At 38.1% G+C, this 25587-nt stretch overlaps 1 protein-coding gene across 5 annotated transcripts in view; it reads right to left on the reverse strand.

Moving 5' to 3' along the window:
• The window catches only part of rbfox3a (RNA binding fox-1 homolog 3a), a 328730-nt gene that overhangs the window by 8457 nt on the left and 294686 nt on the right, over window positions 1-25587 (reverse strand). For 2 of the 5 annotated variants that reach the window (XM_060897389.1, XM_060897396.1), the window contains 9 exons: window positions 20548-20601; window positions 19286-19378; window positions 17585-17645; window positions 16773-16826; window positions 10939-11071; window positions 10412-10451; window positions 8286-8350; window positions 4315-4393; window positions 2326-2565 (listed from right to left, as the gene is read on the reverse strand). In XM_060897389.1, the coding sequence (XP_060753372.1) occupies window positions 2521-2565; window positions 4315-4393; window positions 8286-8350; window positions 10412-10451; window positions 10939-11071; window positions 16773-16826; window positions 17585-17645; window positions 19286-19378; window positions 20548-20601 (624 nt within the window). In that variant the 3' untranslated portion in view covers window positions 2326-2520. Of the gene's footprint in view, window positions 1-2325; window positions 2566-4314; window positions 4394-8285; window positions 8351-10411; window positions 10452-10938; window positions 11072-16772; window positions 16827-17584; window positions 17646-19285; window positions 19379-20547; window positions 20602-25587 lie in introns of those variants that run through there. The other 3 variants (XM_060897403.1, XM_060897410.1, XM_060897420.1) reach the window with 3 other exon arrangements.

The following is a 25587-nucleotide window of genomic DNA, read 5'->3' on the forward strand; positions in this document are numbered from 1 at the left end:
TCACAGTATGTTCTCTAAAGGCCTAGCATGTCTTATCACTGGCTTTCTACAAAGTGCTGGGTCTGAGCATAATGTCACCTTGAGAGAGAGCTTTTCACCTGTGAACTTCTCCACTTCTCCACTGGGAGGAAGAACAGCCCTCATTCATAAGAAACACTACTAAAATGCTAGAATATACACCTATTACAAGGTATGCACATGTAAAATCATGAAAGCAAATGACAAACTAAATATCTTTCAAGGGTAATAACCACTCTCTCGAGGTGATTCAATCTAGGATAGTGTGACACGGTTAACATATGGATCTTACCTGAGAGGAGGTACAGACCATGTCTGATAAGGTTCGATTGATTTTCTCAAAACCCAACCTGTTCTTCTTACTCTCCCTTCCTCTTTGAAAGAACTCCTAAATCGTTGCTGTCTTATTAAGGATTCTGAAGTCACCTATACATTTTTTGCCCAGCTAATAATGTTCCAGAAATATATGACTCGGCGGGACACACCAAGCGCTTAACAAGTACCTCAACAGCAAATCAATAGCTGAACATGTTGCTCAGTACCCTGTGGTGCTTCATCTCTGCAAAATGTGCAGAATCTCAAGGGAAAGGGAAGCCTCCTCCTTGTTTCTCATTTTAAACTTACTTGGCACTTTTTGCCTTTTTTTTTTTTTTTTTAACAGTTTTATCTCATGATTGTATTTCAGCATCTCATTGCAAGAGTGACCTTTAAGAAGAAATGTGTGCCACAACAGCAATGAATATTTCAACAGCACACCACTATGCCTTCACTGTCTTCATTTAAGCTGCAGCGGGATTTCGTGATTTTATCAGCTAGAGGGTGCAACAGACCATGTAGTACCGACGCGCTCTTCCTTTGTGATATTAATACTCAATGTTTATTTACAGAATGAGATAAGAGCTGGAGATAATAGCTGTGATTAAGTGCACACTTATACTGGGAAGTCTCGCTCAGGGCACTTGATTATGAATATAAGAGTTCTGTTCCACTAAAAGAGATTTTATAGACTGCTGTTTTGTTCCATTTCAATTTGAAGATAATTATGGTAAAATGCATACTTTTCATGATATGTATATATATATATATATATATATATATATATATATATATATATATATATATATATATATATATATATATATAACATGAGAAGTATGCATTGTATCATATATTATATCTCTCTCTCTCTCTCTCTCTCTCTCTCTCTCTCTCTCTCTCTCTCTATATATATATATATATATATATATATATATATATATATATATATATATATATATATAATGAGAAGTATGCATTTTACATTTTACCATACTTATATTCAACAAAACAGTACTCTATAAAATGTCTTTTGATTGACATTTGACATATAGATATATGCATTAAAAACATTTGAATGTCAATCATTGAATGTCAATCACTGGAAAAGATCAGCATCTTTTATAGGAGATGAGAAAAAAAAAAGTAACTAACTGAATTGCATTTACTATTTCTTAAAATATTATGCTGGTCTGTAGCAATGGAATACATTTAGGTTAACAGTATATTATTACTTGACAGGAATACTGTAAAATGTCACATTAACATCAGCATGGGTTTGTGAATAAGGGTTTAATAAAAATGTTGATAAAACGCATGAATACATTTTATTGGTTACTTGAAGGTGAGGAGAGATCTGTGATAATGAGGTTTTTTTTTAAAGTAAAACAGAAATTGTAATGTTATAACAGATGTACGATATTCAGCAGAAGGGCAGCACAGCCTCTGTTCCATAATTAGGAATCTAGCTTTCAAAACAAATCCTTTCATAATTACCCCTTCCTGCTGAAATTGCTTTATAAAAGGGGTTAAAATGAGTTAGAAGTCTAGTAACACTTTCAAAAAAAGGAAAAATAAACCCCAAAAATATTGGTGAAATATTCATAGTATATAATTCATAATATATCATTCCTACCGAACCACAACTGAACACTTGTGATACAACCAGATGGCTTCTTTTTTGTATTAGTCAAGCAACAGCAGAGAATTAAATATGCTTGTATTTCTGGCCGGATAGTTGCTTTGCACATGTTGCTTAGTGCAGTGCCATTGAGTAATACGCATAAAGCCAGTGCGAGGCGTTCTCCCTTCACGCTCTCATAACATAAATCAGCTGAGCTCATGCCCATAAATCTAAGGCCAGACTAAATGAGAAAGCTCATTGAACAGCATCTCTCCTCCCCACAAGCTGTCATTCAGCCCCTCCTGTCTTGGCCCACGCATTTCAATACAAACAAAACAGATTCCAAATCAATACAACAGTGAGACACACATACACGCACCAGAGAAAACATGAGAAAAATTCAGAAATGTTAAGAGGTTTGACTTGAACGGGTGTACAAGGTGGGGTCGATGGTAACCTGGAAGCATTTTGTTCTATTTAGATTCCCAGGAAAGGAGAAGGTGGGTTGTTTGCGTTTGGTTTTTGTTTGCTTTTTGTTTTGTCTGGGGATGAATTTTCTGTCTTTAGTATGGAGTGAAGCGACTGTACCCTCCTCTGTATAGGCTAGCCTGCAACATCAAAGATGAAAAAAAAAAGGTTCCAATCAGTGTAAAGTATTTGGGTTCTGTTTCCTTCCATTTCTTCTTCCTTTTTTCTTAATAAATCATCTAAATGCTTTGTTGTGGCACATTTAATTCCATGACTAATGTGCTTCTGATCCCACTCTTGAAGTTAAGACAAGTAGCGACTAAAGCAGTTCACACACAATTTTCAGTTAAATCATATATCTTATTGCATTTATGAAGAAAAAAATTCCAACAATACTAAATGATTTATAGCTATATAAACAGTATTAATATCCTTTATCTTGGCCTAACAACTCTCTTCAACCCCACAGAGAGCAAGAAGGAGATGCTTCTCTTTAAAGGCTCAATATATTTGTTCTGCCCAGAGGATGATTTCTCTAGTCCTCAGGTTTATTTGATCAGAGATGTCCTGGGGTACATTAAGCACATTCTCACTGCTCTGTTTTAGCTGGACTGCTGCTCAGTATCAACTTTAAAAAACCTCCAACTCCAGACTTTCTAAAAGAAACACTCATGCCTCTACAGTTGGCATGAAATCACATCAATCCCGATTCCAGAGATTGAAGGAAAAATTATTTACTTTACCCTCTTTGGGTCTCATTATTAAATCTATTTTTAAATGAGATTTGATAATCAAATATGCTTAAATTCTTTTAAATTCCCTGGCTGGAGATCAGTGGTAGTTCCTATCAACTCCTTTAGTCGCTACCAGTTTGCTCTGTACTCTAGTCAGAGCTTTAAAGACCTATTATTACCCCATTTAAAGCTCCAAATTTGCTATTTGTTGTGCTTTAGACCAAGAAATTATGGCCATGAGAAAGGGAGGATGTTTTGAAAGAGGAAGAGGAAGAAGGAAGGAAAAAAAAATCAACACAGGCCACAGTTTTAATTAAGTAAATGAAGAGGAAAAAATGGTCTTAATTAATGAAAGCTTTTAGCTAGCAGCTGCACTGGGAATCACTGTTTTGAGAATCACACGCATGTCGGCTTGGTAAATTCCTGCCATTTGTCTTAGGCAGAGTGTTTGTCCAATAAGCCCCATGGGCATGGGAAGGTGAAAGCAATGAAATCTTTTTGGTCTTTCCTGCTCTCTATATCTTTTCCTATTCTTTAATATCCCTTGGCACGCTGCTGCACGCGCTTGATGGTCATAAATCTTTGGATATATCCCTACCCACAACCATAAAAACAAATAAAAACCCAAAACAAACATATTGTACAATTGTTTCAGTTTGCACGGATAGGAGAATTTTTCATCTTTGATGTTAGCTGCAAAAGCTAGCTAAAAACAAACATTAACAGAACAACTATCCTCACAACAAGTTGATTGTTCTCATATGGACAGTAAAATGGTTCGGACTTAACTCTTAAATCAGTTGAATGAATTAATCAAGTTCAGTTCAATATCGCCTTTGAGACAGAACATCCCCTTTCAATTACTAGGGAACTGAGATTCAATGTTCAATTATTCTGGACAAACCGATACATACCTGGGAAGAGGATTAAAATGAGGCAAGTAAAATATTGTCAGGTTCATAACACAGAATCCACAATCATTCTTTCATAATTTAATTACTCTGTTTAGTAATACCTTTCATCTATGCTTTGCCATAGTTTGTTTTCAAATAGGTTGAGCAACTGCTCGAGTAACATTATGAAACAATGTGCATGAATTCTGGAGTATTTGTGTCTGGGCTATAACAGATTCATGTTTATGAAAGCAAGCCTTACCATAGTGCCCACACTGTATGTGGCTGCAGGTCCAATCGTGTGGTGATAAGGGTCTGCTGTTGCATAGACTCTGCCATAGCTGTAGATAGAGTGGAGAATATAGAGGTGTCAGTTAATAGTTCAAAAGATAGACCAGTGTCTTTTTTTTCAATTCCTATTATTCCATTCAATCTTGATCTCAAGTCAACATACTTCCTTATACTTGATTAAATACAGTATAGTATAAAGGTAAAGATATGGGAAAAACACGTTTGCAGTCATATGGTGTTTTGGTGAAAAACTATTGAGCATTTCATCTTTCAGGATGTAGCAAAAGTTATATAAAATTGAGTGGGACATGTGAATGGAGAAAATGAATAAAGAGAACAGGAAGGAAGCTGGAAGAGTGAGTGAGTTAAGATATATTTGGTGTGTGTGCATGTGTGTATGTGTGTGTGTAGCTCTTTTCATTCTGGCCATGCTCCTCTGCCCTGCCTTGTTTGCCCAGCCTGCACTGGGGATGGCTGTTTCTCTAACTCTTTTCATTGTTGGTGGGTTGGAACTAATTCCTCCATGATGGGCCTCACTTGTTCACTTATTTATTTATTTACTTCCAACACTTCCCTTCTTCATTTGTTTACTTTTCTCCAACACACGCTTGCAAATGAGGGCCTGTGGGGAGCAGATAAGGCATTGCAAGGCCAGGGCTAAGGGCAGGGACTGAGCAAGGAGAAAAGGGGAGACGGGGGAAATCCTTAGCCCAGACATGGCTATTTCACATGGAAATGCTATCGAATCTGACCAGGTTTTTGTCACACAGGATTTTCAGTGTCTGTGTGTGCTTCATCTGGGAATCCCCAGGTCAATATGGAGCAAATTAGAGTTACACTGTAAAATATCAGCAGGTAAATCAGTAAAGCTCTACATCAAAATGCAGTTTAGCAGGAGTATATTCATTCATCATTTTATAAACTAAATTATTAAAAAAAATCATTTTTGCCTTAAGTAAACATGGCTGAACATGCTATGAGTATTAAACACAAAGTTATTCCACCTCGCATAAGTTCCTAAAAGTTCACATTAAAAGAATGGTTTATAGAAAAGTATGTTAATGGCAATTATCTATTTCTCATTTTAACCAATCAGCTGAGACATATTTGTAGTTTTGTTGTATTTTGAAATGGAGCTTGTTGCTGAAAAAACTACGTAGAAATCATGAAGAATGAAAATAATGCAGCTATCAACAAATAACCTCAAATTAGAATCATGCAAAGTTCATGTGGATGTCATCACAGACTTGTTTCAAATTACTCTGTCAGACTAAATCATATAGAACATAAATGATTAATATCAAATAATTTAAAATGACAAAACTACTAATGGCTGTTTTATTTAAAAAAACATTAATTGAAACACAGTTCTTTTTCATTCATTCATTTTCTACCGCTTATCCGAGCTACCTCGGGTCACAGGGAGCCTGTGCCCGTCATCGTTGTCTCAGGCGTCATCGGGTATCCAAGCAGGATACACCCTGGACGGAGTGCCAACCCATCGCAGGGCACACACACACACTCATTCACTCACGCAATCACACACTATGGACAGTTTTCCAGAGATGCCAATCAATCTACCATTCATGTCTTTGGACCGGGGGAGGAAACCGGAGTACCTGGGGAGGCACGGGGCGAACATGCAAACTCCACACACACAAGGCGGAGGCGGGAATCGAACCCCCAACCCTGTAGGTGTGAGGCGAACGTGCTAACCACTAAGCCACCATGCCCCCTATTTCTTTTTCATTGTTGTTTTATATGTTTAAATCTATAAAAAAACAACTTTTATCAATTTTTTTTTAATTGATTTCTGTAGCGCTTTTAAAAACCCAAAATTATCCCAGGTCAGTTTGACCCAAACAGTACCAAAAGGGTCCAAAGTTATCAAAAGGGTTTAACAAAGGGTTAACAGAGTTGATATCTGGTGACTCTGAAGGCCATGTCATATGCTTTACATCGTTTTCATTCTCAGGTCAGAATAATTTTGCATTGATTGGCACTGATTCATAACTAAAGGAAGACAAGTGGAACTATGGCAGCAAAATGCATAGAGCAACAAAGTTTTTCCTTTAATATGGAATGTGTCTGTATGTAAATCAAGTACTTATGGATTCAGTTATACACAACAGTGTCACACAGTATCACAAACCAAAGACAAATCTATTTGTCCTGGTTTGAGGCACATTTTTGATGATTTTGCCTTGCGGTCTGTATGCTGCTAATTGATATTCACAAAATTCTATTACTTGTTAGTTATGTTAGCCTCGTAGTTTCAGTCCACAAATGAATACACATATATATTACAGAGTCACGACTTCTGAGGTAAGCAAAATAAAAAATAATAAAATTTGATTTTGTAGCTGTAACACTCTGCCTCCAGTGATCTGCTCCATAAAATATCAAATAAATAAACATCGTGTTGAGAAGACCTGTTAAATAATAAAGAGAATACAGAATAAATGCTTTTTTTTGCAGAAGGAGGCTTGTGGGAGGACAGAATGATAGAGTAAGAGGCAATGGGAGGAATGAGAGCGTGAAGAGAAGAGGCGGCTAAAATCACTGCAGCAGAACGCCAGTCTTTTCACCTGCTCTGATGTGGATCAGCGCTTGCCTCTGATAAATCTTACATTATCTGTGCTCTTCAGGCTAGTGGGCAGGGCTGGGCCTTATCGCCACTGACACGCTCAATCTCGCCCAGATTAAACCAGCGTCTGCCCTGATCCAACCTGACAGGGTCCCCACAGGTCCCAGATAAATTACTGACAACACGGCACCACCCTGCTCCTCAAACACACATCCCACACTCGCAAACACACTCACACACAGACCTCTAGGTCTGAGATAAGTGGCCAAAGCTCCAGATAGTAAATTCATTCAGGTGCAAGATTATGAGTGTATGTATCTGAGATGCTAATGCAATTTATATCATAGTGCTGCTGATTAATTTTCTATAGGAGCAAAGCTCTGACAGTAGTTCCAGCTATAATCCAAATCACACAATAATGCATATATTAATGCTCTTGTTCTAATACTTTACTGTTCCTATAGAAACTCATTCACAAGGAGCTGTATGGCAGATTCTTTATATAACCTAAGGCTAACTTTAACTTGATAAAAAAAGCAGTGTTATTTATAGAAGAAAATGTATGTTCATTTATATGATGAAACTGTTATAAGACAATGATTTCACATGCATCGACGGATATATTTATTTGTGAGTGCTTTGTAATGGTCAGTTTTACAACAAAGGAAAAAACAGTTTTATTTAAAAAAGGCGGGTGAGAAATTACTTTAAATAGCTGAATTAATAGCGTCATTATAATGATAGTGATTATAGTAATAAAAGTGATTAACACAAATTTCCACAACATTAAATGAAACGATAGTAAATAGTAAAACGTATACTATGTTGTTTATTAATAAAGTTTCCAGTTAGCAGTAAAGTTAGCAAACTGCTATGGTACTGTATAAGTGGAATAAAACACTATGGGATGTGTTTTTATTGGAAAAGTATCAACCATCACACCGTTCTGTCTCGTTTGAACCATTTTTTCCTTACAGATTACTATTACTACTATTACTATTCATGTGCTCATCTTCAAGTAAAATTCAGTAAATTTTGCACAAATGATAAATAGCTATGCGAGATTGATGAAACACTGGACTCACACTTAGACTCTACAGAGACAATAATTATTGTCCCTGTTCAAACATGCTAGTAATTCCAAATGTTATCAACATCTTTATGTGGATGATTTACTTATTGGTGTACTAATGTGCACTGGGAGAAGGTTAAGCCAAATCACTGGAAAAATACCAGATGTGAGGACATCTGCTAGTGTTCCAAATAGAATTAAACACGAGAAATTCTACTGAGGACAGCAAATGTAAGCAGTAAGCAATAATGCCCTGGGACAGAGTGGGAGCTGGAAGACTTACCTGTCACTGTAAGCTGCTGCAGCTGCTGCGGCTGGTTGGGCATACCTGTATGCCGCATAGCCACCCTGTCGAAACAAAAGGAGACAGAAAACCTTAGCTGTATAATAAATATATAATCATATAAATAAATAAACATGGCAAACAGTTAGAAACTGTATATATCTGAGCTAACCTTTTTTTTTTTTTTTTTTTACAGAACCAAGATGACATAGGAAATGAATCTGCATCACACAGCTACGGTTCCCTCACTAAAAGCAATGCATGACTTCACATAATAGTTCACACAGTGCACTAATCAAGCACGTATACCTATCTGCTCTGTGTGCAATGATAGCCGTGCTACCTGCTACATTCCTGTCTGCTCAGCATCAATTCAATCAATCGAAATGGTAGCACTGGGTGCCTATAGATCAGCATTTTAAGTGGGAATCTGGTATAAACATTTAAAACCAGTCAATGCTTGCTTACTGTGAATGAAACCAAATGAAAGATTTGGCTGAGGGTATTGGAGGACCTTTTAATTAATGTGGCTGGCCAATACGAATCCTTTGGCGCTACGCCCAAGGGAGCTGTCCTGACAGGAAATGTGCTCTACAGAAGCCAAAGCATGACAGACACTAAATATTGCTTGTGTAAGCATTAGATGACATCTGACAAAGCCATTAATTGCTTCACATAAGTCTGCTATTAATAGGTGTGCTGCAAGCAGCATCAAATATCATTAGCCGTGATCATTAACCACCAAAGAAGATCAGCAATCCAGCTGGTTTCGGCTGATAACCATGTTCTCAGAACAAGCTTTGTGGGCAAATGCAATACAAATATTCTATGCTGTAAAGACACTGAATGAAATTGCTTGCTGGGAGCAAGTATCTTTAGTCACTTAGATGTTTATCCAAAGTGTCTATTTAAATGAAACAGCTCTGCTCTTCCATCTCCACTCTACTATTGCATTCTCTGACATCTCTTCTATATATTATATCGGCTCTGACATAGAGTGTGTCAGACCGAGCATAGCCTCTGATACAAGACTCAACACTAAATTATATATGCTCGCTCTCATTTTTCAGTCTTGGATTAAAGTCAGACAGTCATCTGTGTAGATACAGTGCTGCAGAGCAAGTCAGAAAACCAAATCAGGTCACTGTAAAACCTTTGTATAGACCGTACAGAGGTTTTTCTCACCATTCAGGACCTCTGTTTACATTTGGTTATGAGGTGAATGTTAAAGCAGCTATAGATATCTATAGTTACAGATCTACTCAAAATATGTAGGAACGGGCATCATTATTCTGTCTTGGCTGCTTTCACTTTCTTTAAATCTGAAAGTTGAATTCCTTCCCATTTTCCCTCTAGTGACATAATCCTGGGAAAGGGAGGCATGTTTTCTCACTCCTTCTGATCACCTGACTGTCTAATGCCTTCTGACATCCTGTCAAGAATAATTGTGCTTGGGCATGGGCCTGGCATTGAATGGGAGAATTTTTGGCTACAATTTAATATGAACTGAGAGGAGTAGATAAGAATGTGCTTCACAAAACAAAACAAAAACACTCAAGCAGCCAGCTTATCTAACATGATATGGCCCTTCCTCCCAGTGAAATCAATCAGCTACGGCAGCTGAAGAAACACGAACGAGTCAGAAGCCAAGAAATAGGGGAGATCACATCTATGGTTCATACTATTCATGTAACCAGTACTACAGCCTAAAAATGAGGGCATGTCTGAGAAGATTTCACTTCATGTACTTTCACTATGTCACCATGGGAAGGAAGCACATGTATAGGAGACTTTGACAAGGCGCTCTGTGACCATGAAAGGGTTGTCCTAGTGGATTTGTGCAGGCTACCTATGTTGACCCTTGCCTTATGAAACATTCAGCAGCAGCTGTTCAGCCAGAGCAGAGAGATAAGACGCTAGCAATGCTGGAGAGAGTTGCTCATGGAGGCTATAGTTCTCCATCAGGTCACTGACAGGGCATGCAAGGGTGTCATCCTAACGACCCTGGAAGTGTGGTGACATGCAGACATGACTACAGAAACCTGCACAAGCACTGTTTTCTTTCTGTCTGTTTACAGAATTGGAACAAAGAACAACGGCTAAAAAGGCAGAGGAAAGGCACTCACATAGATCTCAGCACCATAGAAGCCATCTTGGTAAACCACACTGTGAAGAAAAAAAACAAAACAAAAATAAAAACAAGAAAGCTGGAAACATCAGTGTAATGTGTATATACAACTTCTTTTGCTGTAGAAATAGTGATAGGAAATAATTCAAAGAGCAAAACAAAAAAGGGTGCTCTAGGCTGAGAAGAACTGCAGCAAATGAAAAATGACAGTCATTTTCACATTGTAGAGTAATTGTTATTTTCTTCATAATTTTCTTCATAATTTCTTCATAACAGGGATTCACTTCATAATTTGCCTGAGAAACAAATTAATTTAACTGTAAAAATAAGGGCAGTTTAATTTAACAGTATTTTCTGAAGTTACAGGAATGGCTTTTTGTTCAATCACATAGACCTGCAAGGAATAGAATATATTATTGTAATAATAGCTGAATTACAATAAACATAGGCTGACTTAGCCTATTAGAAATATGCTCTAAGACATTGACATGGGAATGATATTGTGTGTTATATGGTGGGACTCACGCTCCGTAAGCAGGGATGGGAGGAGGTGGAGGCGCAGCACGGAACGTGTTGTAGACTGCACGACCCCGGCCTCTCAAGTGGGCACCTCTATATGCCACTGTTGCCCCTGTAGTAGGGTATGGGAAGCCTGTGACTAGAGAAGAGAAGAGAAGAAAGGAGAGGAGAAGAAAAGAGAAGAGAAGGTCTCAGTTGACCTGTGGGTCTGTGCTTCCCAGAGGTTGAAATTCAGTGGATTAGGTTCAACGATATTCATTTATGCATTGATATATATATTTTTTTGAGAAGCATCATTGCAAATTCTTCAAAACGTGTGTGGGTGTTCTGGTTGGATTTCATTTTATTTCATATGTCATAAGAAAATATACAAATGCATACATCATTCCTAACTCTATGAATGTGAAATATGATGTGACAAAGTGAGCCCACAGAGCCTCATGAACAGTATTTTATATTTTATTATTCTAGGTTGTTATCCACAGGATTTTAAGCAAAGCTAATGCTACACCTCTATACACTGTGACCTGATGTATACTAGAGTAAATGCTATTAGGAATACTTTCTACCTGAAGATGTTCTTCCATTAATCATTACTGAAGGATATAAAAGTTGTGTATGGTTCGCTATGCAAGTCATTTTGTTACCAACCATAACTCTAACTCTGAGTACAATACATTTATTTGTATGTATTGTATAGCTAATATAGTTAATGTTTTCCTGAATGAACACCTGGAGTCTTGTTCTACCTTTACCGTGTTTCAGACATCCAAACGGCAGGCCAACTGCTTGGCTGTACCTCTAGGCAGATGTGTACCAAATACTTAATTTTGTTAATGACTGCTAATCACAATTGGCTCTTGAAATAAAAAGGAGAGAATTCAGTGAGGCAGAGAATAATGTTCAGCTACAGGGTGGTGTGTAGTGCCCCTTTATCTGATGCAGAAGAAAGACAGATGGCAGAAGGTAAAGAGTTTGGTCTTTCGTTTTGATATAGAGTGAAGCTGTTGACATTTTAATTTGTCCCTCCTAAGCTATGGACGCCGGTGTTAATATGCCAAACAGCAGTGGTCTTTGATATATGCCAGGCCATGGTCAATTTATCCTGAATTTCCTTTCGTATGCTGCTCTTATTTTTCCCTTTGATTTTCTGTGTGCATTGTGTGTGCTATGATGTACACAAATGTAATCTCATAATGAGCTATGGGTCTGCCTGCTGCACTGATTCAATAATATGCCATAAATCACCACAGCCAGTTATGACACCCCATAAAGCCCATGAAGCAGCAAAACTATACGGGTGCATAAATTGACTAATACCTCATATGTTGCTGTTATTTTGACTGGCAGCATGATTAAACAGAAGACCAAACAATGCCCTAAGCAGAGAAAGTAACGGTACATAACACGTAAACCTTCAACTAAAATGTATTGATGTAACTGTATGTATTAGAAAAAAAAAAAATTCCAGAAAGACAATAACTAATGGTGCTAGTGGCAGAAAAATGCAACATTTGTCTAAATATAACCTGTCATCATTCCACCTGAAAAGCTTTCCTTGCAGTTTAGTGCAATGACATCCACTATTAGGACTCCTTCACTGACTCCGTGCTTGCTAACACCCTGTCTAGGTCTTTACATTAAAAGTGATTTCACGAATTCCTTCACTGTGCTTTCAATAATAAGATCAAAAGGTACGTATTTACCACGCTGAACCTTCAATCCTTTAGTGCTCTAAATAGTCATCTGTCTATTCAGATTTAAAACACAAAGTGGGCTTGGCCCAACCTGAAAGGATTGTGTGACTGACTAACAGATGGACTGTGCAGGGAGTTATTAAGCATGTATAAAGGAATGCTGCAAATGTATAGAGCAATGGTACACATTCATGGTAATGAACGTCTTTACACAAACGTAAATCCCAATGCACACCTCTACACTCAATCAAATGCCTTCTGATCATTTCTGGTGAACTTTCTTAAAAAATAACAGCTAACCAGAAAAACCCAATAAGGAATAAATAATGTGCCTCCTATTTGTATATAAAATCCATTTAGACCACATTATCTGTACTGGGTTACATTACTAATGCTTATGTGACAGTACTACTCAGTAATAAAAGATGAGGTCACCCAGCAGTGTCTTTGCAAAGTTGGATCAGTTGGGCATGACTGGGAGCAAATATGTGTCACACTTTCCCTTGCAAATGTTTAAGTGTCTACTTAAAACTAAAAAAAAGCAGCACTATTAATATTTCCCTCCCAGCTACTTTGCATTTTAATCTCATGTTGTTGGTCTCGGCTCAACGTGCTGCCAAGCACTGAATACATTGGCTGAAGACACAGTCAATCAATCAATATTACATTTCCCCTGGTGTCCTTCATGCATGTGTACCCAGCACGGGCTGACATACTCAAGAGAAAAGACCCTAGATTACACAATTAAGTTCTCCAGGCAGGGATCACTGGCTCAGCCCTCAGCCCTGGCTTAGCTCTACTCACTCTGCTTAGGCTGAGGAGAACAAAGAGACACTAAGGATGACAGGACTGGCACAGTGACGGAGAACAGGGAAAGGAAAAGTAAAGCAGAAAGGTCAAAAGAGAAGCATCATCGGTGTAACTGAAGGTGTGAGTGTAAGATCAGCAGGTTTGGGGCCTAAATTCATGATGAATGAGGAATGGTGAGAAGAGAAGAGAAGAGAAGAGAAGTGAGGGATGGAGAAATAATAGTATATTACAGTGTATTTCATTCAGTTTAGAAAGCAATGGAGGGATGACAGAGATGTGTGAAGGGGATGGAGGGATGGATGGGCTAGCTGCAGGAGGGAGAAACCCGACTTCCCTAGAACAGGTTAAAAGCAGGCGATTGGAGGCCCTCATCCGTCATTCTCCTGAATGGGATTTGAGGACAATAAACCTGTAGCGCCAGGACGAATGGAGACGGAGTGCGCTGTCAGCACAACACGATTTATGGTGCCCAATTTCGCTGATCTCCCGCACAGAAACTAGGACTGATAAACAGTGATTAATCACTTTTACATCCGATTTCAGCCCCCCCATCCCCCAAAGTATATTAAATGTAGCCATAATTATACTAGAAGAAATGCACTGACCATGCCTTTTTTGTTCTTTCTTTCTTTCTTTCTTTCTTTCTTTCTTTCTTTCTTTCTTTCTTTCTTTCTTTCTTTCTTTCTTTCTTTAATATAGAAGGATCAGAGGGAGGGAGGAGGGTGATTTTGGATGGGCCTTTTCTAGAACAATCCCTATTAGTCAGGGAAATCTATATCTTATTTCCATTTTGTAGTCTCTCCGCTGCTGTCCCTTGGGGCATGGGAGGCATATGGTGTCATTTAGGCTTGGCAAACTTTAGTGGCGTGTTAAGAAGACTTGAAAAATTAGCATCCAATAAATCAAGCAAGCTGGCTCCCCAAGCCAAGACGCTGAAGTGGCGGACCACAGTAAATCTGATTTGATGGCAAGGTTTGTGCTCATATACTAGTGTATGAGCATGCTAGAGTGGATGAGGAAGATTTGTGTATTTGTATGCATTTTATAAGTTGTTGCTGTGTCCTGATGATGTTGTAACATGCTCCCGCAAACGCACAGCAGATTACATGGGCCATTATCGTAAAGTTCATGCATTCTTCAGCAACTGCTTTTCCCTTGGATGCAGTGGATTCAGAGAATATCCTGGAAAGATGGCAGCTTGTATGGGATGAAAGTCCATTGTAATGTACCATGTACCCTTTACACCTATGGGCAATATAGTGTATCCAATCTTCTACTGGGAGGTGGGAGGAAACAGAAGAACCCAAAGAGAACCCACACAGAGAATATGAAAAACTCCTCGCAGATAGTAACCCGAGCTCAGGATTCAACCGCAGGCACTGGAGCTGTGAGATGGCAGAGCTGCCCACTACACCACTGCACCAACTCATAATTTAATTTTTGCCCATAAATGTTTAATTATTGAACAACTCCAATTCATGTGTCATCTATTGCATGAGCTCAGATGAGCTGGTGCATGAGGGAGTGGAGCTTTGTAAAATGATATGCAGTTGATTGTGTAAGCATGTATCAGCAGGTATTTGAGGAAGAAAGTGGAGGTTAGGGAGAGAGAGAGAGAGAGAGAGAGAGAGAGAGAGAGAGAGAGAAAGATAGATAGATAGAAAAAAGAGAGAGAGGGAGAAAAGGGAGGGAAGAAGGAAGGGAGGAGGGAGGGAGGGAGGGAGGGAGGAAGAGAAAAGAAGAAAGGGAGAGAGGGAGAGCAGGAGGTAGGGGAGGGAGAAGGAGTGAAATGAAAATGATAAATGACTGCTTTCTGTCACAGGCGGTTATTTAGAGGTTCGTTGTAAAGCTGTCCTGGAATGAACAGATTTTAGTCTAATGAGCAAAAAGGCAGGCCGTTAAAGTGATGCGATGTGCTCAGCACTTCTTCCAAATGAAATAATACCATTTCCCCCTCATTAGGATGCAAAAGATCCAAAGAACACACAGCAATAAAGAAATCAGAAAGTAGGGAGTAAGGGGGGACAGCAATATGCCAGAAAGTCAACACCCTTCATTTAACTAAACCACCAAAGTTCTCTAAACTGCTGTGTGTGTGCAAGATAAGTAAACAGAGGTCTTGTTTTCATCTCATTAACTTGTTAGCAGCCAGAAGCACATCTTTGCTGTCCATGAAATAAACAGAACAGCAAGAACCTATAGACGGTGCTGGAATTGACATTATGGTAGTTATAAGTTGTGCTTTTAGGCCATTCAAATAAGAGCAACTTTTTAAGTGCCATTCAACTTAACTTTCAATTACCTAATGTAAACAACACTATAAGTGCTTGTCTGTGTTTAAAAAAAAAAAAAAAACAGTAATGGTCCATGCAGTAAATAGTAAAGCATTGCTACAGTTATCAGCATTGACTGTAATAGCATAGGACAAGTTTAAAATATATATATTTATGTGTTATATAAAGAATATTGCTGGAAAATTGCATAGATTTCTGACTGTATGTTTTCTTTGTGTCAAGAATAAATCAGCAACATGTTTTTGTAAGCTTTATTTATCAGTCAGCTGTCATAAATATGTCATAAAGATGCTTCAGAGTTTTCATATCACTAGACAACAAAGCTTTTTGATATGCCTTACTACTATGATTTTATATTAATAACCCCTTAAGTTCCATTGGGCTGTTCATGGGTCCAACACTTATATATTTCATATATGCTGTGTTCAGTGTCCTGTCTAATACTGTTTCTCGCATTTTGTCTTGTGTGTCATGTTATTTGCATAAATACTTTCATGAATATATTTACACCTGTGGCTAGCTGAACTATGTTTTGTTTTACTGTACAATGAGGTATCTTTCAAAACCAGGATGTCTTTTCAAAATTGAGGATCTAGTTGTATATAGTGGACATTAATAAAGAATTAAATTAAGAAATGTATGTTTTGGCTTTCTTACCTTCCAAAACAATGATCATGCATAATTAATATAATTGAATGAATGCATAATTAATTAATATAAATAATATATTTTAAGTAATTTAAAAGATTACTAAATAAAATCACATTTCACATTTCGTTAGTGACTGTCAGCTGAGATTATAAAGAAAAATTGTAGAAATGTTGATTTATGTTGGAGCTTAGAAAGAAATTTATTCGGTTGGGCAACTAGAAAAAAAAACAGGAATAGTAGGATTCTGAATAATGTACAGTATTTGTATTCAGTTACATTCTTACTGTAGTTATAGTAATAAATAAAGTAGTAATAAATGATTATGCTTTAAGATGAATTACTGAACTGTAAGCTGGAAGTTAAGAATTTAAGAGAAGGATAATTTTACCTGCATAAAATTCAGGACCATAGACAGCTCCCACTACTGGGTTCAGCTTCCAGCCTACACAGAACACACAAAAAGAGATTAATCAATGTTAATTCCTAATGTCTTAACCTAGCAAGTAATTTCAGAAAACTTTCTTCGGTTTAACTCTGACTGTGATCAAACAATCAAAAAAAGGTAATGCTTCAAAAACAAAAGGGAAATAAAATGTAAAGAAGGACAAGATGAAAGAATAAAGCTATATCAAAATAGAGGAAAGGGCAGAAAACAGATTAACACAGAATATTGGAGGAAGAGTTTCTGAGAAAGGTTGCACTGGAATAGTCTGAAAATTGGGAGGTGCAGAATGAGAGCGAGCGATAGAGATGGGGGGCGTGAGAGAGAAAGAGAGAGAGAGAGAAGTGAAAGTTATCTGGTGCGCTGTCATTGATGGATGGAGGCTGTAAAATGGCCTCCTCTTTCTTTCCATATTGGCTGACTAGAGCAGTGCTGGGGGGTCTGTGCTGCTTTCTTTCTCTGTCTCTCACTTCTCTCCCTCTCTACCAGTCTGCAGCAATAAGTTTCTGCGAGCTTGGCAAAGCAGCTTGTATAGCGTGACCCCTAGATTCTCTGTGTGGTGCATTCTGTATACTCGCTCCAGATAAATTTGATAGGGGTTGTGGCATTGGGGAAAAGCCACAAAGTTGCTTGTGGGCTGGCAGCATGCACTTAAATGTGGAGTTACATTTTGCAGGATGCCGTTATTTTGAAGTGTGTAAAGATTCAAGGCACTGCAGCTTAATATATAAATAGAAAAGTGATGGAAAATCACTTACCATTTGTGTAGGGGTTAGCCACTTTTTTGTTTGTCATTACTCGTGCTGTTGCATTATTTACCTGAATGAAATATGAACCATAGTGTTAGAAGATAAAAGAAGAAAATAAAGATACACTAGCATGCAAACAGTGACTCACACTGTTGTAGAAAACAGAAAATACAATTTGAGTGCACATACAGATGACCATGCAAGATATAGCACAGCTCGATGTGTTGTTTAGTCCAGCAGGTAAAGCAATATTTTCCCATGTCTGTTTTAGATTTCTATTAGCAACCCTAATCTATGACAATGTCTAAAACTGGGGTGTCCTCATGTTCAATGTGCTGCATATTTGGGGGGTATTCCTGCTTAAAGCAGTGGTTCTCAAAGCATTTTAAAATTCTTTTGCAGTGGAGGAAATCAAAAGCCACCATTATATAAATCATTATATTTATTATTGAGGCTTTTTAGTTATACACCCATTAATTGTATTAAATGAGATTTATCAAATCTGCAATTACTAAAAAAAAGTAGTCCTATGAATAAGGGCAATTTGGACCTAATATGTTCTGTCAATGGGATGTTGTGGAGTAAAACTATGGCTTTAAAAAATATATAATTAATAATAATTTCTGCTTTAATAAGTGCTAATTTCTTAAAGATACCTGATTTGAGAAAAAACACCAAATCGTGTCGCTTCACAAAAAAAGGTCACCCCTTGTGTAGGTGCATATTATCAACCATGGAATCCCTTAAGGCAAGAGAAATAATCATGAGCTTTTATCTGAACTTTAAGATGAAACAAGTATTTTGTCTGAACTCAGCTAAACAGTATGCGACACAGAGAGCTTCAACAAAGGTGGGGGCTGCTCTGGGAATTCAAACATGGCCGATGGCAACAAGAACCATGTTAGTATTTCACCCTCGTGTTAATTAGCGTTAATAGCTTTCCTTTCCACAGGGCCACTGGAGGTCATTTAGCTTTAGGAAACAACTGGCCTCGACTTTCCCTTGATATATAGGCCTTGGTATTGTTTGTACATTATGTGAATTATCTTAATTGCCCTATGGAAAATCTTAATAGGTTTGTGGAAAGGGATGATGTGCGAGAGCCAGAGAGAGAGAGAGAGAGAGAGAGAGAGAGAGAGAGAGAGAGAGAGAGATGCATGTGCCATACAGAAAACAAACAGTAAATGAAATAACCACTGTCTGTTTGAGATAAGCAGCTATGGTTTAAAACATCATTGGAAACACTTTGATTTCCCAAGATGAACTTAATTAAAACATATACTAAACTTGCCTGCTCTTATATGATTTGTATCCAAATATCAAAAAATTCCTGAAACAAACTTGCACATGTGTATGAGGCTGCCAAGATAAAGCCATTTAAAGCATGTATATACCAAACAACTGTTCCAATCATACACAGTTTTAAATTCATTCAGTGTTTGAAGGTATAAATAATATTACAGTAGTAATAAAGGCCAAATCACACATTCTTTGCCAAAATGAGCTTAAGGAAGCTTATACTGTACATGGTAATATCTCAACACAACAGATATCATTTGAGAAAACATATACCATTAGCCAGACAAACAAAAATGTTTGATCAAACACACATACACTCATGCATCATGCAAGAGAGGGCATCAGGTACAGTATTAGGAGAGCAGAATAAGAGAAAGAGGCAGGCAGGAATGTAGGAAATTATGAAAGCACCTCAATTTTGCGTCCCTCTACGATTGTACCATTTAGTTTCTCCCTGGCACGGTCTGCATCTGCACTTGTTTCAAAAGTTACAAAACCAAAGCCCTAATTGTGATAGGAGTGGCCAAAACAAATGAAGCAAGTAAGAAGTAAGGAAAAGAGACAGAGAAAGGAAAAAGACAAACTGTAAGTGGAATTGCAAGAGGGAAATGGTAAGCATTAGTCACAGGTGAACTTTTATCCAGGAAGTGATTCAGAGAAAGTACAGAATTTCACATAATAATAAGCTATGAGAAGAAGTGACATGGAATACTAATCACTCTACAAAAAAAAAAAAAACTTTGATATATGTACATTATGTATGAGATTTACTTTACCAGTTTACTTTAAATTTGCTTTCCCTACATAAGTACATGTTTATTAACAAATGATATGCTGTAAGCCTATACACACATACACAACGATAAAGAGTGAGAGTGAAAGAGAGTCTCTGTATTCTTTTCATCTTCCCTCCTTCCCTCACAGCTGTAAATTATGGTCAGCTACAGCCCAGACACCATATCCAGTGCTTGCTATTAGACATTCACAGCAAAGAAGAGCTTGCAAACTCCAATGATTAATTTCATATACACAGCCTTAGTAACTGCTTTGAAAGCTGCATGGAAGACATAAGGTGACAGCGGACAAGATCTCAAATGTACACTACTATATGTCAGTTGTAAATAAGAAAACAACAAAACAAAGAAACTATGAGTAACATGAATCCTGATACTAGGTTCAAAATCAGTGTTTTGAACATGATTACACTAAGTAAATTAACAAAGCTGATAGGCAGAGGGAGGAACTCACGGAAGAGCAGCTCTCACTGCATAATGAACCCTCTATCGTCTGCAGTTCTATCCGGAAGGTCTGTCTAGAAGACTGCTTTTACATATCCCTAACAGCTAATACACTAGATTTCCAAGAGCCGAACAGGCAAGCTGTTTTAAATCAGTGTATGACAGCTCTAAAGGGAGACTCACTGTGCACTGGTCAGACACTCCACTGAATTATAACTGGGTGAGTTGACACTAATTTAGCCGAAACCCCACAATTGTCTGTGTGCACAGCTACCTTTGAACGAGTGTGGCTTGGCACAGTGTTATGTGTGTGTGTGTGTGTCACTTTGTGGCTGCTGTGTGAGAGCTGTAATTACTCGACTCATGAAGGGAAAGGGGACCTGTGTGGAGAGAGAGGGATGAAGTGACAAAGAGCTGCTCTTCCAGCTGACTTACCTTAGAGCCCCGCTCGTTAAAAATAATTTCCACATCTAAAATTTTCCCAAATTGCTGCAGAAAGAAAGGGAGAAGGGGGGGGGGGGGGAGAGAGAAGAGAGACGAAGTAATTAGAACTCATCTCTTTTGCACTTTGTCAGGAAACTTGAGCACTTGATTGCAGAGCTAACTAAAATAGAATACCCACTGCTCAATGGAGCTACTTCCGAAGTAGAGAAGCTTCACAAGTCACTCTCTGTTGGACTAAAATTACACAGAGATACCGACTCAAACACTTTTATCAGTGACCAGTCATCGAAATGTGCTAAATGAGGCTAGCTGATATGACTATACCTCTACGGAAAGTCCTAACTGTGCACTGTAGAGGGAATGAACCGGCTATTCTGCTGATGGGTGAAAAATTTTCAAAAGAGCTCTACCATGCTGTATATGCACCAGTGCTCTTAATGACACACAATGGCTTGTTTTTTTCTGTGGTGTTCACCCTGATAAAAAGAAAAAAACACAGCTGGATAAAACCATAGGATAACATATTTCTGGCAAGATTTAACACTCACCACCTCCTCTCAATTAAATTGGATAATTGGATGTAGAGGAGCCATCATAGCCCATGATAAACCGTGTATTTGTTTATTATTACCATGACGAATTCTGCCTTTTTAATTATGTGTCACATTGGTTATTATTTTCTAGCCCATTTGCATTGTGCATCTGTATCTGTTGCCCCTGAAATGCCCAATCCCTTCTTTTTATTTGCTAATTAGAATTAGAGAACATGTGCTGACCACAGACAAGTCACAGCTGAGATTGTGGTTTAGACACAACGTATAGTTTATGGATATGCAGCCTGGATACCTGCCAGAAGAAAAAACCTGTACATTTCACCACACGTGACCTTTGACTCGGCTCCTTGCAGCTTCAGTTGAAGGCTGTACTGCTGGGTGTAGTGCAAAGTTTTATGTAAAAGTGTGTGATGTGTCAGATTTAAAGGTAAACTATCTGAAGGTAAGTTAGCCTGAAGATTCATTAGGACTTATAAAGTCTTTCTTGCCTAGAAGGTGCATTTGTTACTCCACTCTATGGATTGCTTTTGGGTTACTCCCACTCTGTATTAACCGCACATTACTTATGCTAATCAGTAGCCTTGGGTAAGAATATAACTTTGTGATGATGAATCCATTCATTTCAATGAATGGATAAACATATCTGTGTAATATATGCAAAGTCAGCACAGTCAAAGAAAGACAAACATTCCATTAAAGAGTCAGTAACAGTAAGGGGCTGGGTGGCAAAAGTTGGCACTGTATATGGGTTGGATAATCAAAGCTCTGGAGTTTTGATTATCCAAGATAAGCTCAGGTAAGACACATGATATGTGGGAAGAAACTATTTTAAACTACAGGGTGAGGGTTTTTCAACTACACCTTGGTGGTTGCTTGTAAGAGGTATCAGGCTGGCACACTGCCTGCATTTTCTCAACGGACAAGGGACCTAAGGATCCCATTTATGCAGTCTTGCTATGGGCATCATTATGGAACACTGCAGAATGAAAGAGAAACCTTCAGTTACTCTAATGGGTGAAATGAAAGCAGGTTTTAATTGCTGTCTACAATGGCCATATTATTTCATTAAAACTAATTACCCTGTCAAGCAGGCCACGGCAGCTTCATTTCAGCACAACAGGGAAGAAATGGGCCTTCCAGGCACTGTGTGGCTCAATGGGATTGATCGAGGGCCCGGATCACTAATAAGGTTAAGAAGAGCTGCCTTTTATGCTTCCAGCCATCAGCCATAGGGAGCGACTAGCACCAAATTTGTATGTGCATGTGTGCGTCTTTATTAGAGGAGAGGAGGGGGTTTTGTCAACAAATTTAGAGCATGGCTCTAATCTTAACTGACTCTGCATGTGCTGGGAAAGAATAACTAGTTTACTGGTGAAAGTGGCAATTTCAGTTTGCCTGTTGCTTCTCCACTTCACCACTTGTTCCTCCAAACTCATTTTCCCAGGTCCAATTCAAATTTCAGAGCTAAACAATCTAAACAATTGATACAAATTCTTGACACAAATACATCCCATTTGTTCAAATTAAGGCATTTTTTCCCTGCCAGAAACAGCATCCAGCATGTCCATTTGGATCCCAATGTGAAGCCATTCATGACCACAGCCGTCACTTTTAACAAAATCTGTGGATGCTAATAGTTTTAATCCACCCTAATGGGTTTAGCAAGCTCTGAAATATTTCCCCAGTGAAGACTCTCCCACACACCTTAGGTGAGTGCCCCTGCTGCAGAACCATCACAATGGGCTTTGCCATCCACAACAGCAGACAGATTTCATAACCACACAGGTGAAATCAGGCTCACTGAGAGACTGCAGTAAGGACTGTGGGTGGTTCTCATATTGTAAGAGTTGGCAACTCCAGTCAAGCCATTTGGGGTAAATTGCCAAATATATGAAAGGTGCAAGATGCACAGTGCATAAAAACAAGTCATCGGTGTATAGACCAATCTTTAACACTCTAAATCAACAAAGCTACTAAACTAAGAAATTAGGAATAAGTAGGCATCATTATAAACTCATTATACAAAGCCTTTAGTAACCTGCAGAAACCATATGGTTCCAAGGGTTCTGTAGATTGCAGGTAAAGTACAGACTGCCTGCGGGAGGTTAACTATTGGATTGAGTACTCAAACATCTGGGTTTCCACTAGGAATAACTTGCTTTCATCTAGGCTCTGGAATATCACTCTGTTAATTGGGCTTAATATGGAATTAGATGCAACACTGAGCTTTTCTCATTATTGTCATGATAGAACTTCAAAGTGCTGTTGGTGGCCGTCTTCCTTGCCTGAGTAGTTACAGTTTAATGAAAGCTCCTCAGGCGCTGGATGCTTGGAGTTGCAAAAAAACACACAAGCGCTGGAGTGAGGAATCTGACATTTCAATCACGTTTCAGTAGCTCCTGTGTGGAATCGCCAAGGTGGTGCTTTAAACCCCATTTTATTCTCCAACATTAGGCCCACATATCCATTGGTGTAATTGCTTTGGATGTCTTTTTCTAATTATAAAATTAGGCTCAAATAAGGTTGGGTAATGAAGCCTGTTTAATTTTCATTCTTTGTTTGACTATGTCCCATGCCAATGTACTCATGTGAAAATAGAGTCATCAAATTAGAGGTTTGAGAATCTAAATTGAATTTTCATTCCTCTTGGATGAAAAGATCAAAAAAACCTATCTTCTCACTAAAGCACATGATTAAACCTTAAGATGAGATAAATTTGTATTTTTGTACGGCCTTGATAGATTCTGCTGCTGGATGCCAAATTCTCGATTCTAGCAAAATGGCTTAAGTTTGATGAAGGTCTGAACAAAAGAATAAAATATCCTGATGAAAATAGAATAGGTCAAACTTGCTGATGTGGTTGAAGTGAGGCTTATTTTCTAAACTAAGAAAAGTTTAGATTTGGGCTAAAATTGAAATGTGTGAATCATAATTATTAAATGCAGGATTAGATGGGGAACTTTTCAAAGTATAAAGAAACTGTTTTGTCCTTTTTATAGTCTTAAGTTGCAAAACATTCTTAAGACTTTACTTTAAAACTGCAGGGGGACAGTAAAAATATCAGTCCACACAGTCAACTGAATTCTTACTGAAGAACTGGGTTCTTTTTGTGGTTTTAATAACTTTAAGAACTCCATGGCTATGTACTGCTGATACTTCTCTCTGCTGGTTTGTCTAAAACTACTGCAGCCTCCCAGTTTCTGTGTTCATGAAGAATTTTAGAGTGATGCACCATGCCTATCTATGTCATCCATTCCCACTAGTCTATCGATGACATGCAATAATTGTGCCCTTGGGTCCTTGCAAGATTTCACAGCAAGTGTTGCAACAGCTCTTACACACACAGGAGCTGTCAGCAAACAAGGAGCTAATGAGAATCCAACTCTCACTTTTTAAGTGCACTGAAAAGTCTCCACTGGAGGAGACCCTGCTCCTTACATCAATACTGGGCAGAGTGGAAGCGAAGTGAAGAAGAACGTCTCTCTAAAAGAGAACAAAGCGGGAACAGATGTTCTCCAAGCTCAGCACTCACTGTGAATCCACAGTGCTTCATCAGATTAAAAATGCTACTGTCGCTTACAATTTGCCTTAAATAAATGCTAGCTCCAACTCTTAACAAGCGAAGACTTACAGCAATATGCTTTTTTTGGTCTCCTCCCAGTCATGTTTGTAGTTTCTGCCAGTGCACAGAATTTAGTTGCTTTCGCTCACTGAATGCTACTAATTTAATGTCAAACTGTATCTTTCTCTGTTTACTAGCCACACATGGGTATTAGTAAAGCATATGCATACAAAGGGTCATATAAAGCTATAGAACATGCATACATACTGTATGTAGTTAAACATACTGTATTTTGACAGGCAGACACAGAAGGTACATCACAACCTTCTAGTGTGTTTGTAAAAGTCTCTACATTTTTACAAGTGATTTATTACCTGTTAGGTATGTTCAAATTTTTATTGGCTATTGTGGGCACTAGTGACACTGGGCAGACCCTAATATTTTCCAAATAAAGACGTTAATCTACCATATCTGTTAGCCTTCGTAATGTTGTCTCTTGATATTTGGTCAGAAACTTTGAAATATAACTTAGTTTTATGTTCTGAAGAAATCTGTCAGGTTTACTGGCTGTGCTGTGGTCAGTAAGCATGCTAACGGTATGCATCATGTATGTGCCATGTAAGGGGCAGTACTGTAAAATACTGTATTATAGTTTATAGAGTAATAGAATTCTATCCAAAATAAAGTGGTTTTATGTGACTGTATTATGTTTCATTTTAAATCATAATTTGCTAGCTTATACTCTGCTGTACTTTAACAGCTAGTTGTCCAGTTTACTGTACTCTAAAGCAATGCCCCTGCAATGTAGTGGTAGCAAATTTTGTGCAAAATGTTGAAAGGTACATGTTTGAATTTCTTTGTAGAAATCTGTCATCCCAGATATACAAGGCTGTTGTAAGAGACTGGTCTTAATGA

Source organism: Tachysurus vachellii, chromosome 2 (assembly GCF_030014155.1).
Source record: "Tachysurus vachellii isolate PV-2020 chromosome 2, HZAU_Pvac_v1, whole genome shotgun sequence".
Lineage (NCBI taxonomy): Eukaryota > Metazoa > Chordata > Actinopteri > Siluriformes > Bagridae > Tachysurus > Tachysurus vachellii.